At 35.8% G+C, this 13,381-nt stretch overlaps 1 protein-coding gene across 1 annotated transcript; it reads right to left on the bottom strand.

Moving 5' to 3' along the window:
- Nucleotides 1–5,392: 5,392 nt before the first annotated feature.
- LOC125050966 (uncharacterized protein K02A2.6-like) lies at nt 5,393–8,708 on the bottom strand. The gene is made up of 2 exons (XM_047651066.1): nt 7,524–8,708; nt 5,393–6,764 (listed from the first exon to the last, which is right to left on the bottom strand). Exons 1-2 carry the CDS (start codon nt 8,697–8,699, stop codon nt 5,895–5,897), a joined length of 2,046 nt encoding a protein of 681 aa, XP_047507022.1. The 5' UTR covers nt 8,700–8,708; the 3' UTR covers nt 5,393–5,894.
- Nucleotides 8,709–13,381: the final 4,673 nt, after the last annotated feature.

The raw sequence follows: 13,381 nt of genomic DNA, 5'->3' as shown, positions 1-13,381 counted from the left end.
TTACCAAGAAGCGTTAACTTTGACTAAAGGAAATAGTAGATTTTCATTCCACAAATTGCACTAGCTTTCAATCTTGTTGTAGCCACATTTGCATGACAAGGGTAGCGGGTTCAATTTCACTATAGTAATGCATGTATGCATTTGAATCTGTAATATGACGGAGAAGTTATACTTTGAGTTCGAATGATTATCCGATAGTGTCATTTTTCTAGCAGTTTCTTAAGGTGATATCAGACGGTTCACTCGAATGATTGTTCACTCGAGTGAATGCTTCATTTTTTTTCATTCTATGTTCACACGGCTTAGACGAAATGATACAGAAATGAACATTAATTGTTATTTCTTTTAAATATGTCATCGAATGAAGTCGTACGTCTTGGAGTTAGTTTAATTTGTGATCATTTAATCAAAGAGTTGACAAAAAAGAAGCAAAGAAAACGTCGACGGTTGTGGGTGCGACCATGGATTGAAAGAAGAAATTGATTAGGAGCTTCCAATACATTGTTGAGAGAACTAGCCGTTGAAATCCTGATTCATATTGTAATCATCTTCGAATGGATGAATGTAAATTTGAAGAAAAGTTAAAAAAAGTTATAACTTCGTCGACAATGTGATGTCCGTCGGCTACAGGACTCGAAACAAAATGGCCGAATCCGAATGAACGTTCTCTCAGTGTTCAGACCGTTCATTTCTCGTTCATTCGGAGTGGGAATGAAAGATACCGGATGCCAATATCCAACACTGTTGGATCGGTTCACTAATGAATTCATTCGGCACTCGTGTTTCATTTTTTGTTCAGACATTTCATTTCGAGTGAAATGTACCGAATGAAAGGTGGAAATGAACAAAAAATGAACCGTCTGATATCACCTTTAGTAATTCTTTCATTTATGCTAAAATGAAAAGGCAGCATAACAATATTTTGTGTACCTACTATATTTTTGGTGTCAATAAACATATATGTTATTGATATTTTTTCCTTATAGGATGATCAATCATTTGTTCTTGACGATGATATCTTGGTTTCCTCACTAATTAACTATTAATGTGCGCAACATATAAACAAAAATACTAACACGAGGTTATAGGTTTAAATATCGATGGCTTATCCATATTAAAAATCATATACATTTAAAAATCAGTTTTATCGTTATATTATTCGAATCGTTTTAATATTTATATATTTTAATTTTTACTCAACAGCCAACGACCCGGATAATGGAAAAACTTGAATTATCTTTCTACCACAGAGAAAACAATGAACAAAAGATGTATTGTTAAGTTTAAAACAAATAATTAAAAAATATATATTAATAGCAATGCATATGGTTTCAACTAATAAAAATGAATTGTTGCATTAATGTTTACACTTATCTACACTCAATTACACTTTCATTAGAAAGAGATAGAAATTGAAATAGCACGTGGTTAGTATGTAAAGCGAAAGCCGAAGCGAAACCGCTCGCGATATTGTAAGTGGTTAAATGATACAACGCATTGTGTCGCATGCTTGTGATTGGCGAAAAAGCGAAAGTTAGTTTTTTCCATTTTACATTCTGAAAAGAATTCGTAAGTTTAAGAAAACGATTTGAAAATGCGCTTACGCAAGCCCGCGCTACGGGTATTGTACTTCACGTAGGGACCTCGGCCTATGCCTGTGCTAGATAGGGATAGCGAGGCTATTTAAAACGGACCTTTGGGATTCATCAAGGCATTCAACGTAAGGCCATTCTGACGCTCCTGGCTAAGTCTCGTAATAGTAGTCGTGTCTACCTACATTTGTTGTCTGTGTCATTAATAATTTTAAAGGCAAGTAGACAATCGGCTTTTACGATGTATGTACGGGTAGCGCAGAAAAAAAAATTAAAGCATATATTAATTTCATCTTGATCTTAAAAATATAAAACTGAGAAACATAATTTTCATCAGTACTTTTTCATAATCGGAAAATGTTATCTGAAACAAAGACTATTGATAACTAGAAACATGAAAAACTGCATACAGATTTCTCATTAAGAGACGTACCGAGGTACAAAGCATTGAACGACAAAGGTGTTCACACACCGATAGGTACATTGTGAGCGACACTGATGAAAAAGAAAATATCACGAACTTGACTAATGTCTCATACAAGGCTTTCGTAAGGAAACACGTATCCAATGGCTTGTGACAAAATACAGAAAAATATTTTCTCGAATATGCCCAATAGTAATTAAACTTCAATAATTATATTTATTTTAAAATCTTTGATCTAAAATTTTATATAGTTACTAGCTGATCCGGCAAACGTCGTTTTGCCATGTTTAGGGGTTGATCGTAGAGGGGTGAAAATTAGGGGTTGTATGTATTTTTTAATGCTGTATCATAAAAAAAAAAATTTTTTTACTAAAAATTAAAAAAAAAAATTAGGGGTGGACTACCCTTAACATTTGGGGGGATGAAAAATAGATGTTGTCCGATCCTCAGTTATACCCAATATGCACACAAAATTTCATGAGAATCGGTCAAGCCGTTACGGAGGAGTTTAGCCACAAACACCGCTACACGAGAATTTTATATATTAGATAACCTTTACAACTTCGCATGAGAAATGAGTGTGCCGCATGCATCTTTCATATGAACTTTTTGAACTTAAATAATTAATTTCGATGTTTTTTTTACATTTTACTCTCAATAATCCAATTTAGTTCATAAATGTTTTTCGATACTTTGTGTGTCACCTGCCGATTTAATTCAAATTACACACATCGCTTTGGGATCCAAAAAGATCATAATGTGTAAATTTTATTCAAGGTGTAATTTAATAGTTATATATTTTTTTGTTATAATAATTACATGAAAAAGGTTTCGAGGACGAAACAAATATTATAGTAAAGATTACTAAATACTACTACAACTACTCATTTAATTTGAACTAAAAATAGGAAATACTTTGAATAGAGAAAATGGAGTTGTTATCAGAGAGAGCTTCGCTAGAAACGGATTAGAGGATCAATATTACCGGGTAATTGTAAGCATTAACGCATAAGCTTTTTTATTATTAAACCCTGTTTATTGCCCTTTTGAAACAAAAAGATTTGTACAAGATTTTACTTAATTTTTGCCATTCTCAAACAGTTCATGCTGTTTATAGTGTAGTAGTAATTTTTGTAAGGATTTAGTTCGTAATATTATATCTGATTTAAAAGTGTGATAGAGCCAAAAAAGCTCACTTTGTGACGACGACTTACTTAAAACTTACATGATCAGATACTCAAGCTTGCCCACAAAGACCGGATATCCGGGTAAGCGCTCTCCATTGTGAAGCCTTATCGAATATTTTATTCTTTTACAATTTTAAATCCCTTTTTATAAATTTTCAACGAATTCATTACGAGTGAAATATCCTACATATATTTACTTTATAAATAAGGTAATGTAATAAATAAAGGTAATTATTATATAAGGCTTTGCCTTTAATTTAATTTAAACTGTTTATGATTTAAGACACCAAATTACTAAATTTTTACAATATATTACTTACAGTGCAAGATAGCTCTTGCGTTGCCGGCCTTTAGGGAGCCATTTTCCATCGAGGGACGTGAATAACAAAAGATAAAACTCGTTAAGATTCTCCATGCCAATAACACTATCAGATTATCGTATAATAATTTACTAAGAAGCTATGATCGAGTAATATAAAAACATTATTCTTATCGGAAAAACTTTTTAGTATTTTGCGAAATACAGTTATAGATTTCATGCGCACGCGTTTCATGTGTGCGTGTTAATATGTGGTTATATAATTGTTATATTATTCATTTCTTGAGAAATAAGCTTATGACTAGATGATTTTAACTTGAGAGATTTACTTCTATGATATTAAAATTGAAAGTTTCGGAACCGAACGTTTCTCTCATAAAATAATCAACTTTCAGAACTAAATTTATCTTACCCATGAGATTCAAGCATTGACGGGTTATCCAAAGATGGGTGACATAAACAGAAACAATACTTATTGAAATCTTTAATTTAAATAAATGACAAAGTACAATGACGCACTGAACAATTACATATACCTCAAGGTTTTTTAAATCATTACTTTTACAATGTGATACAGTTCAAATTCTATTTCCGTGTGTTTACAAAATATCTTCGCTAAATAATACGTCAATGTGACCACGCTGGCGGCTCATTCTTCAATGATCCCTTCATTCTTTGTTACTAATCGATTTTTTTACGGAAAATAAACGCTTTGATATAGGTTAAGTGTTTGGTCGGGGCTGACTGAATCATTGCCATCTTTTACATTGTGTGAACAGTAAAATAGCCTGTTAAGTTAAATATTTAAACCTCGAAACATATTGAAAAATTTAACATCTCTATATAATTGGGTATAATTTTAATCTAAAACTATATTTCAACGTTATTATTATATTGAATATGAAGTATAGTGAAACACATTTTTCTTGGCCGGCGGCTGTAATTGGTACTACTATCGCCATTTTGGTGCGTACAATAAATAATTTTACTATCATACATCCATCTAATAAATATTTATTAAGTTAGCGTGCATGACTCCCCTTACAATGGTTTACACATTATTCCCCTTATAATGGTTAATATTTATTTACAGGCAATACTAATATCCATGATAGCGACGCTCTTACCGGCCAAGAAAAATATGTGACACTGTATATTAGTATTTTTTTTATAGAACAGGGGGAAAACGGGCAGGAGACTCACAAGTGATACCACCGTAGTAATACCTATAGAAGATTCGAGTAAAACAGCTAAGGTTATGGAAAACAGAAAAAAAAGTTGGGCTGCGGTGAAATTTTGTGATTATGTTTTTCACTTCGAATGAAATTGTTAGTATAAAATCTCTGTTGCTCACTCCTTTGTTCCCGATCATGGTGTAAATTGCCTAACTGCCGATAGAAAGAATTTATCATGCTTTTGTTGTGCGTTGGTTGGTCCAAAGTGATTTTATTTATTAAATATATACTTATCATATTGTGTAGTGTAGTAATATAGGTTGTAAACCTGCAACAAAGATCTTTCTGGAGATCATAACAATGTCACTTGTGTACGGGGAACTTTATGCGCTATAAAACTGCTTGCCAAATACTGATGCGGTTGTGGAGGTCAACGCTATATTTGTATCATATTATATATAAGTCTGCTAAGTTAGAGTAATATTTTTATTTACAACCTATAATACTGTGGCGAACAATAATACCACACTCGTCGGTGATTTTACCGCTATGTGTGACGACACGGGCGCGGTTGGTGGACCCTGCAGCCAGTGGCAGCGCGACCAGCGGACAGTGCGATTAGAACTATCAAACGCGAAACTTGTGTGCGCGAATTACGAATTCTCTCTTTGTTACTGATAAATCAAAGACACGTGCACTCTGCAAAACGTTTATTCAAGACTGGCGCTCAGTGTTGCCCACTTAGTCTGCCAAATATCTAACACCTTCCCCCTTAAATGCTAAGCTCTCTTACATAGCTAATTAATTAGTTAATAAACTCTGTGTTCTAAAGATTTTTAAGATATATCAAATACCTAGGTAAATTCACAAGTAGATAGGTTGCTGTCTTAATAACAATAGTAATTTAATAACTCAATGATGGAAATACATAATAAGGAAAACAGTAAATAACAAAAAAAAACAATAAGTATATTTCTATGTAAGCTACCTCAATACCTACCTACCTCTCTCCCTATTTACCGAAATTAAAACTTAAAAATAAACAGCTGCAATCTATTTTAAAGATTTACCTACTACTACAACGGTCTAAATCTATACTTGTTACAAGAATATAACAATTTACATTGACATACATGTGAAAAGATAAAAAAAAAATAAGTTTAATTTTAAAAAAAAATAATCTAAGATGCTTATATGCTACCTGAAAAAAAAAACATCTTCGAAGCCGTATCTACGAGGGGGTCTACGAATCCTACTAATTCTGTCTGTTTGCTGATCAGACGTTAACTCCCTGTAGACTACATTATCTTGAATCGGTCCCCCGGGCGTGGACACTGCTGGCACGGTGACGGCGGTGATAGCTTCCTGACGTGACGTATTGCCATCTGGGCTGCTCATTTCATTGTGGGATGCTCTTTGATTACGAACCGTTCTAGGTGACGTCAACATATCAGCTGTGGCAGACGACGCTGTCATAGAATCGGGGTCTCGTTCTGGGCTCTCTGAGGTTGGAAAAGCTAATGAACTTCGGGACTTAGGTTTTGGATTAACATGTGAAGGTTGACGATTTATGTCCCCTGTATTACTATCAACTACTTTGACCTTTCTAAACCTTAATTGATCGATATGTCTTTGTACTTCGGTTCCGAGAACAGATTTAACTTTGTAGTCAGTGGTTCCTAACCTATCCGTCAGCTGGCCTGCTAGCCACTTGTCCCGAGAGCGGTAGTCGCGGTACCACACCGGGTCACCGGGTGTAAGTTGACGCCGCGCTCCCCCCGCAAACTCCTCACTGCGAGCTTGGTGCGATTGAACTCTCGTCTCGCGTGAAGGCTTTAAGGCATCTAAACGCATACGTAAATCCCTGCCCAACAGAATTTTAGCAGGACTCTCTCCTGTAGTGTAATGCTCCGTATTTCTATAAGCTAATAAAAATCGAGAAAGTGCTATGTCCGGGTCTAGTTTTTGATTAACCGCTTTTTTTATGACTCTCTTACATATCTTAACTGCGTTTTCCGCTGCTCCATTTGAAGCCGGATGATACGGGGCTGAGAAAATATGCTCAATTTTATTTCTTTTCATGAACAATTCAAATTCCTTACTAGTGAAAGGTGGACCGTTGTCACTAACCACTTGTTTTACTAAACCAAAGCGAGCAAAATTATCTCTAAGAACAGCAATTACAGAATCTGCCTTTGTGCTTTTCATTCTGATTGCTTCAATCCATTTAGAGCAAGAATCTACTATTATAAAGTAAGTTACACCGGAAATAGGTCCCAAAAAATCTATGTGAATTCTGGACCAAGGTCTACTTGGCCATGGCCAGGCCTGTGGCGTGTGTGAAGGTGGAGCATTTGCGACCGCACCGCACACTTCACAAGACTGACATATTGCTTGAATACTTTCATCTACCCCAGGCCACCAGACATAGCTTCTTGCTAACGACTTAGTTTTAACAATACCCATATGGGTATCATGCAATTCTACTAATACTTTATTCCTACATGAAGCTGGAATGACTAACCTATGGCCCCATAAAATACAACCTAGTTCAGTGTAAAGTTCATTTTTTCTATTAAAATATGGTTTTAATTCTTTGATTTCATTTCCTACCGGCCAACCATCTCTAATATAAGTTAACACTCTTGATAATATCGGGTCAGACAAGGTTTCTTTTTTTAAAACTGAGTAGTCCAGAAGAAGAGCTTCTGTCGCAAAATGCAGATATGTTTGCTCTGGCAAAGTATCTTCACCTATCTCTTTATGTGCTGTAATTAATCGCGATAGTGCATCTGCTGTGTTTTTGTCGGTTTTAATATACTCAATATTAAAATCATATGCTGATAACTTGATAGCCCATCTTTGCAACCTACTCGCTGCTGTACAAGGTACTGCTGAATTCGGACCGAAAATGCTTACTAGTGGTTTATGATCTGTTTTTAATGTAAACTTCCGACCATACAAGTATTGATGGAATTTATCAACAGCAAATATAATAGCGAGGGCTTCCTTATGTATTTGGCTGTAGTGTCTCTCCGCAGAAGTGAGTGAGCGCGAGGCATAGGCCACGACCCGCTCCGAACCGTTAGGTGCGCGCGACGCTAACACACAGCCCACGCCATACGAACTTGCGTCACAGGTCACTATGGACTCTGCAGATATATCAAAATGCACTAGAACTTCTGCACTACATAACAATTTCTTTACTTTGTTAAATGCTAAACTACTCTCCTTAGACCAAATAAACTGTTTACCTGCCTTTAATAGCTCATATAAAGGAGCCAGATGAGTGCTCAAATTTTTTATGAATTTTCCATAGAAATTAACCATTCCTAAAAACGATTTTAACTCAGATACGTTCTTTGGATAAACCATACCTACAATTGCTTTTACTTTGTCTGGGTCCACTCTTATACCATCTTTATCTATAATGTATCCTAAGTACTTAACTTCGGAAGCCAAAAAATTACATTTGTTTTTCTTAATTTTTAACCCGTTGTTTTGCAAAATACTAAAGACTTTCTCTATTGTTTCCAAATGACTTTTAAAATCCCTACTTTTTAGCAATATATCATCGTAGAACGTAATCACATCTGGAATATCTTTGAACAAATTTGCCATAAATTTTTGAAATATTCCTGGACTTGAAGCTAAGCCATATACTAAGCGATTATATTTAAAAAGCCCCTTATGTGTATTGATTACAGTGTACGCTTTTGATTCTGAATCTAGTTCAAGTTGATTATAAGCCTGTGATAAATCAATTTTTGTGAAGTATTTATTTCCACTGAGGTCGCTAAACAATTCATCAATCCTCGGAACCGGATACCTATCAATCATTAAGGCTCGATTGAGTGTCACCTTGTAGTCGGCACAAATACGAATTCCCCCGTCTGCTTTGGAAGCAATGACCAGCGGAGTAGCCCAGTCGGAGTGGTCCACCGGTTCCACAACGCCGGCCTGAAGCATGGCATCTAGTTCTGCATCCACACGCGCTCGCATAGAGAAAGGCAATGGTCTCGCTCTGCAAAATATAGGCTCTGCGTCCTCACGCACCTTCAACGCCACCGTACCACCAGTGTACCTGCCCAGGGTCCCGTCAAACACCGACTTATATCTGGAAAGTATATTATTGATTTGATCATTCGATTGGCTTGCTTGCACATTATTTACATTGCAGATTTTAAATTTAGGAATATCTATATTCAGTTCTGAGAGCCATTGTCGTCCTAATAAATGGGTACAGCCATTGTCGATAACATAAAGGTCCAAAACTTTACATATGTTGCCATATTTTACACTGATTTCTAAATATCCTAATGGTTCAATGGTAGCCCCGTCATAAAACTTTAATTTTAACCTGCATGACCTTAACTTTAATTTGTTAAAGTATTTTAAAAATGTACTCTTACTAATACAGGATAAAGCGGACCCAGTATCTATTTCCATATTCAACAATGTACCGTTCACTAACAAGGAAATACACACCGGTTTGTACTTAGCTAAAGACATCTGATAGATCGGCTCCTCATCCGTGTAGTCTACTACCTCTTGCTGGCGCACCTCGCTCGCCGGCGCCGCTTTGACCACCGGTCCAGCCTCGCATCCGGCGGCTCCCTGCAGCCAGTAGGTGTCGGCGGGGGCTCCTTGTCCGGCCCCGCGCCCGGCGCCACGTGATCGACCGCCACGCTTCCCGCGCCATCGCCCGCGCCACCCGCGCGATCTGCCACTGTACCCGTAGCTGTTCATCACGCCCTCACCGCGTACCCCAGTCTTCTCTCGTCCCGTACACATACGACGGAGATGGCCTGTCGTTTTGCAGAGGCTGCACACAAAATTTTTGTAGACACAATCTTCCCAGCGATGATTTGTGTCCCCACATGCTTTACACTCACGTATTTGCATTTTATTTACTTGCTCCACAATGAGTGAACGATCCACAACGCCCGCGTCACGTTCCGCCGCCTCAAGGTTTATCGCGAGCGACACGGCTTTTTTATAACAAAGATTCTCCTCGGCAAACAGCCTCTGTCTTGTAGATTCACTTTTTAGCCCGCACACAAATTGGTCTCTAATATTATCTTCTAGTGTTGTTGAGAAATCACAAAACCGTGATAATTTTTTTAAGTCTGCCACGTAGTCGGCAATCGATTCGTTTTCTTGCTGCCTTCTTTGACGAAATCTGTAACGCTCCGCTAATATTGAAGGTTTCGGCTGCAAATGCGTTTCCATTAAATCCACAACTTCTTTGAAAGTTAGACTCGAAGGTTTCTTCGGACTGGCCAACGTAGATAGCAAGTCGTAGCTATCTTCCCCCATTACCGCTATAAGCGTGGGTAATTTGACGCCATCTTCAATTTTATTTGCCACAAAATACATCTCCACACGTTCAATATATGCTGACCAATTGCCATTTTTAACGTCAAATGCACTAATTTGACCAATCATTATAATTTTCTCAACACAGTTTAATTAATTTTTAAATTTATGTGAATTTTTTTATCCTCGTCGCCACTGATAAATCAAAGACACGTGCACTCTGCAAAACGTTTATTCATGGTCCAAGATCCCAGGGCCGCCAGACATCACGTATTTTCTGACGGATGAAATGTGGACGATTGGGTAGTGTAAGTATGTACTATGATCGTATGCCTACCTGCTAGCTTGGTCAAACGGCCAATTTCCAGGTATCAGGTAATTAAAGTACACAAAAACATTACTTACTTCACGTAAATTCTCATGGCTGATTTTTATATATGTTTTCGAGTGTATAGTTAAAAATAAATTGTCAATACTCCCAGACACTTTCCGTCGGCCATATTGCTTAACAGACGCTTTAAGGGTCTCAAAATAATTAGTCAACTTCACGTAAATTCTGACGCTCCATTTTTATATATGTTCATCCGACAACTATTTTAAAAGCTTTGACAAGAAGACAGACCGATCCAAGGGGCCAATCATCCCCTAAACTAAATTTTAATATCTCTATGAGTGAGAGAGCATTATCTACGCGCATGAGACTGAGTGAGACCGACTGCGCTGTTAAAGCCATGAAAATTACTTGAAAAATTATTATTATTCAAAAAGGGCAAGCAAAAGCCGTTTAATATTTTGAAGAAAAATGAAGAGTACCAACAAAGCATTTCACCGTTTTGGTACGTTGGATTTTGTTGGTGATGTAGATGAAGAAGAACGTGTATTCAACATAATACAAAAATTTATCTGTGATGTTTACAATTTTCCTGGAATAATTGATGTAGATGCTGCCAGACTACAGTTGTTTATCATTTACATACATGGTATCTGATATAAATGAAGAATTCAATCGAAAGAATTTAAGAAACTTCGATGCCTGTAACTTACCACCTTGTAAAAGTGAGCTTTGGCAACAGTTTCGACGGGCTAGCTTTGGAACAATGCAAGTATGAAGATGATAAATATTTTCAACCCCGAAAACAATGGCTGGACACTACAAGATGGTAAATATGATTTTCATTGGTTCGATGGAGATCAATTACCGGGTTTTGTCAGTGAGTCGCTGGAAGAACAATCAGGTAAATTATTTTCGTTTCTCATATTATTTGTATCTTTTTAGTTTTTTCAGACCTTCATTGTTTAACTTGTTTTTTACAGAGGAAGAAAATAAGGATAATGCTGATGATGACGATTACGATTTAGATATTCAATTTCAAGATTGATATGATTTGATGATGATGATAATGAAGATTAAAAGCCACTGTTAAGAAATATTGAAGAATTAATATTTTTCCACTTTGTTTCCAAATTTCCAATAAATAATTAATTAAAAAAATTGCTGCTATTTAAATATAAGTGGTATTTTTAAAAAATATTTTTTAGTTCTAATTAATAAATTGAAAAAAAAAAAATGTCGGCTAACTTTAGTATTATTTATTATGTGTCAATTTTTTTCTTATTTTTGTTGCTATAATTTACTGGTCAACAAAAGTTCTAAAAATTATAAAATATCTGTTCAAGTAATTTTCATGGCTTTAACAGCGCAGTCGGTCTCACTCAGTCTCATGCGCGTAGATAATGCTCTCTCACTCATAGAGATATTAAAATTTAGTTTAGGGGATGATTGGCCCCTTGGATCGGTCTGTCTTCTTGTCAAAGCTTTTAAAATAGTTGTCGGATGAACATATATAAAAATGGAGCGTCAGAATTTACGTGAAGTTGACTAATTATTTTGAGACCCTTAAAGCGTCTGTTAAGCAATATGGCCGACGGAAAGTGTCTGGGAGTATTGACAATTTATTTTTAACTATACACTCGAAAACATATATAAAAATCAGCCATGAGAATTTACGTGAAGTAAGTAATGTTTTTGTGTACCTTAATTACCTGATACTTGGAAATTGGCCGTTTGACCAAGCTAGCAGGTAGGCATACGATCATAGTACATACTAACACTACCCAATCGTCCACATTTCATCCGTCAGAAAATACGTGACGTCTGGCGGCCCTGGGATCTTGCTCTATCAAGACTGGCGCTCAGTGTTGCCCACTTAGTCTGCCAAATATCTAACAGTTACTTATAATTAATTTATTCTTGTCTAAACGCTTTCTTTTCTCTTATTGTGCTTACAACTCTTATCGTTAATTAACTTTGTTTCTTCTGTGTAAATTGTAATATAAATATTTAAGACGTGAAGAAGTTTCCTCTGTCTTCCTACTGCCTTGCCTATGAAACTATTATTATATGGTGCTCGCCTCACGCGCACCTATAATACTTTTGTTTTAAATATGCACTTTATACCACCGAATAACTGTTATCTGGTCACCCACAACACAGGAGCGACAAGGTTTATACTGAGGGCGATACATCATTTTTGTCTCAACCATATTTATCAATAAATGAGGTTTATTATTATTATTATTATTATAAGTACGATGTTTTATTATTGAGTTGTCGTACTCCAATTACCTATGCCGGAAGTGGATCCCAACTCCAGACAACGCGCACGGGAACCTTTTTATAAATGTATGAATAAGATTCTTCATTAAAAAGAAAATCCAATATAATACTTTTTACCATAGTATTAATTTGCCTAAAGCGTTTGAAAATAATATTAGCAATATTATTGCGAGTGAGACTACCCTCTTTTTTCATCATAGCCTGATCTCAATTTAACAGAGAAGAATTTGTTAATACAGATTCCCCTTTCTAATCACTTAATAGGGGTTTGTCATAAATAAAAACACCTACTCAATGCTATTTTTAAATGTCGAGTTTTTCACATAAGTGCTAAAAGAATTCTTTCAACAATTACTCGTAAAGCGAAAATAAATGTTAATTTTATTAGACGAAAATAAAAGGTCCAACAATGTAACGATACTGTGAACAATAAAGTAACAGAAGCAAATAAAACGAAATTGAAGAAAAGTGATAACTCCTTTCCAAAATTGAGTGTCTATAAAATTAGGAAAATCTTCTAGAAAACCTTCTACGGTAGACAATACAGATTTGTAATCACACAGAACATAAAATAGACTATACTTTTAGCGATGTTAGCGATATTTTTTGTATGGAAGCAGGAAAACTATAGAAACACTTATACGTAATTGGTACTGAAAGAAAGCACGAATGCAAATTACAATAAATCGTGGTCTATATTAAAAATTTGTATGAATAATCAATAACTTTACGTTCCTGCTTAAGAGGT

This window comes from Pieris napi, chromosome 7, assembly GCF_905475465.1.
Source record: "Pieris napi chromosome 7, ilPieNapi1.2, whole genome shotgun sequence".
NCBI lineage: Eukaryota > Metazoa > Arthropoda > Insecta > Lepidoptera > Pieridae > Pieris > Pieris napi.
This window is presented reverse-complemented; position numbering and strand designations above follow the sequence as displayed.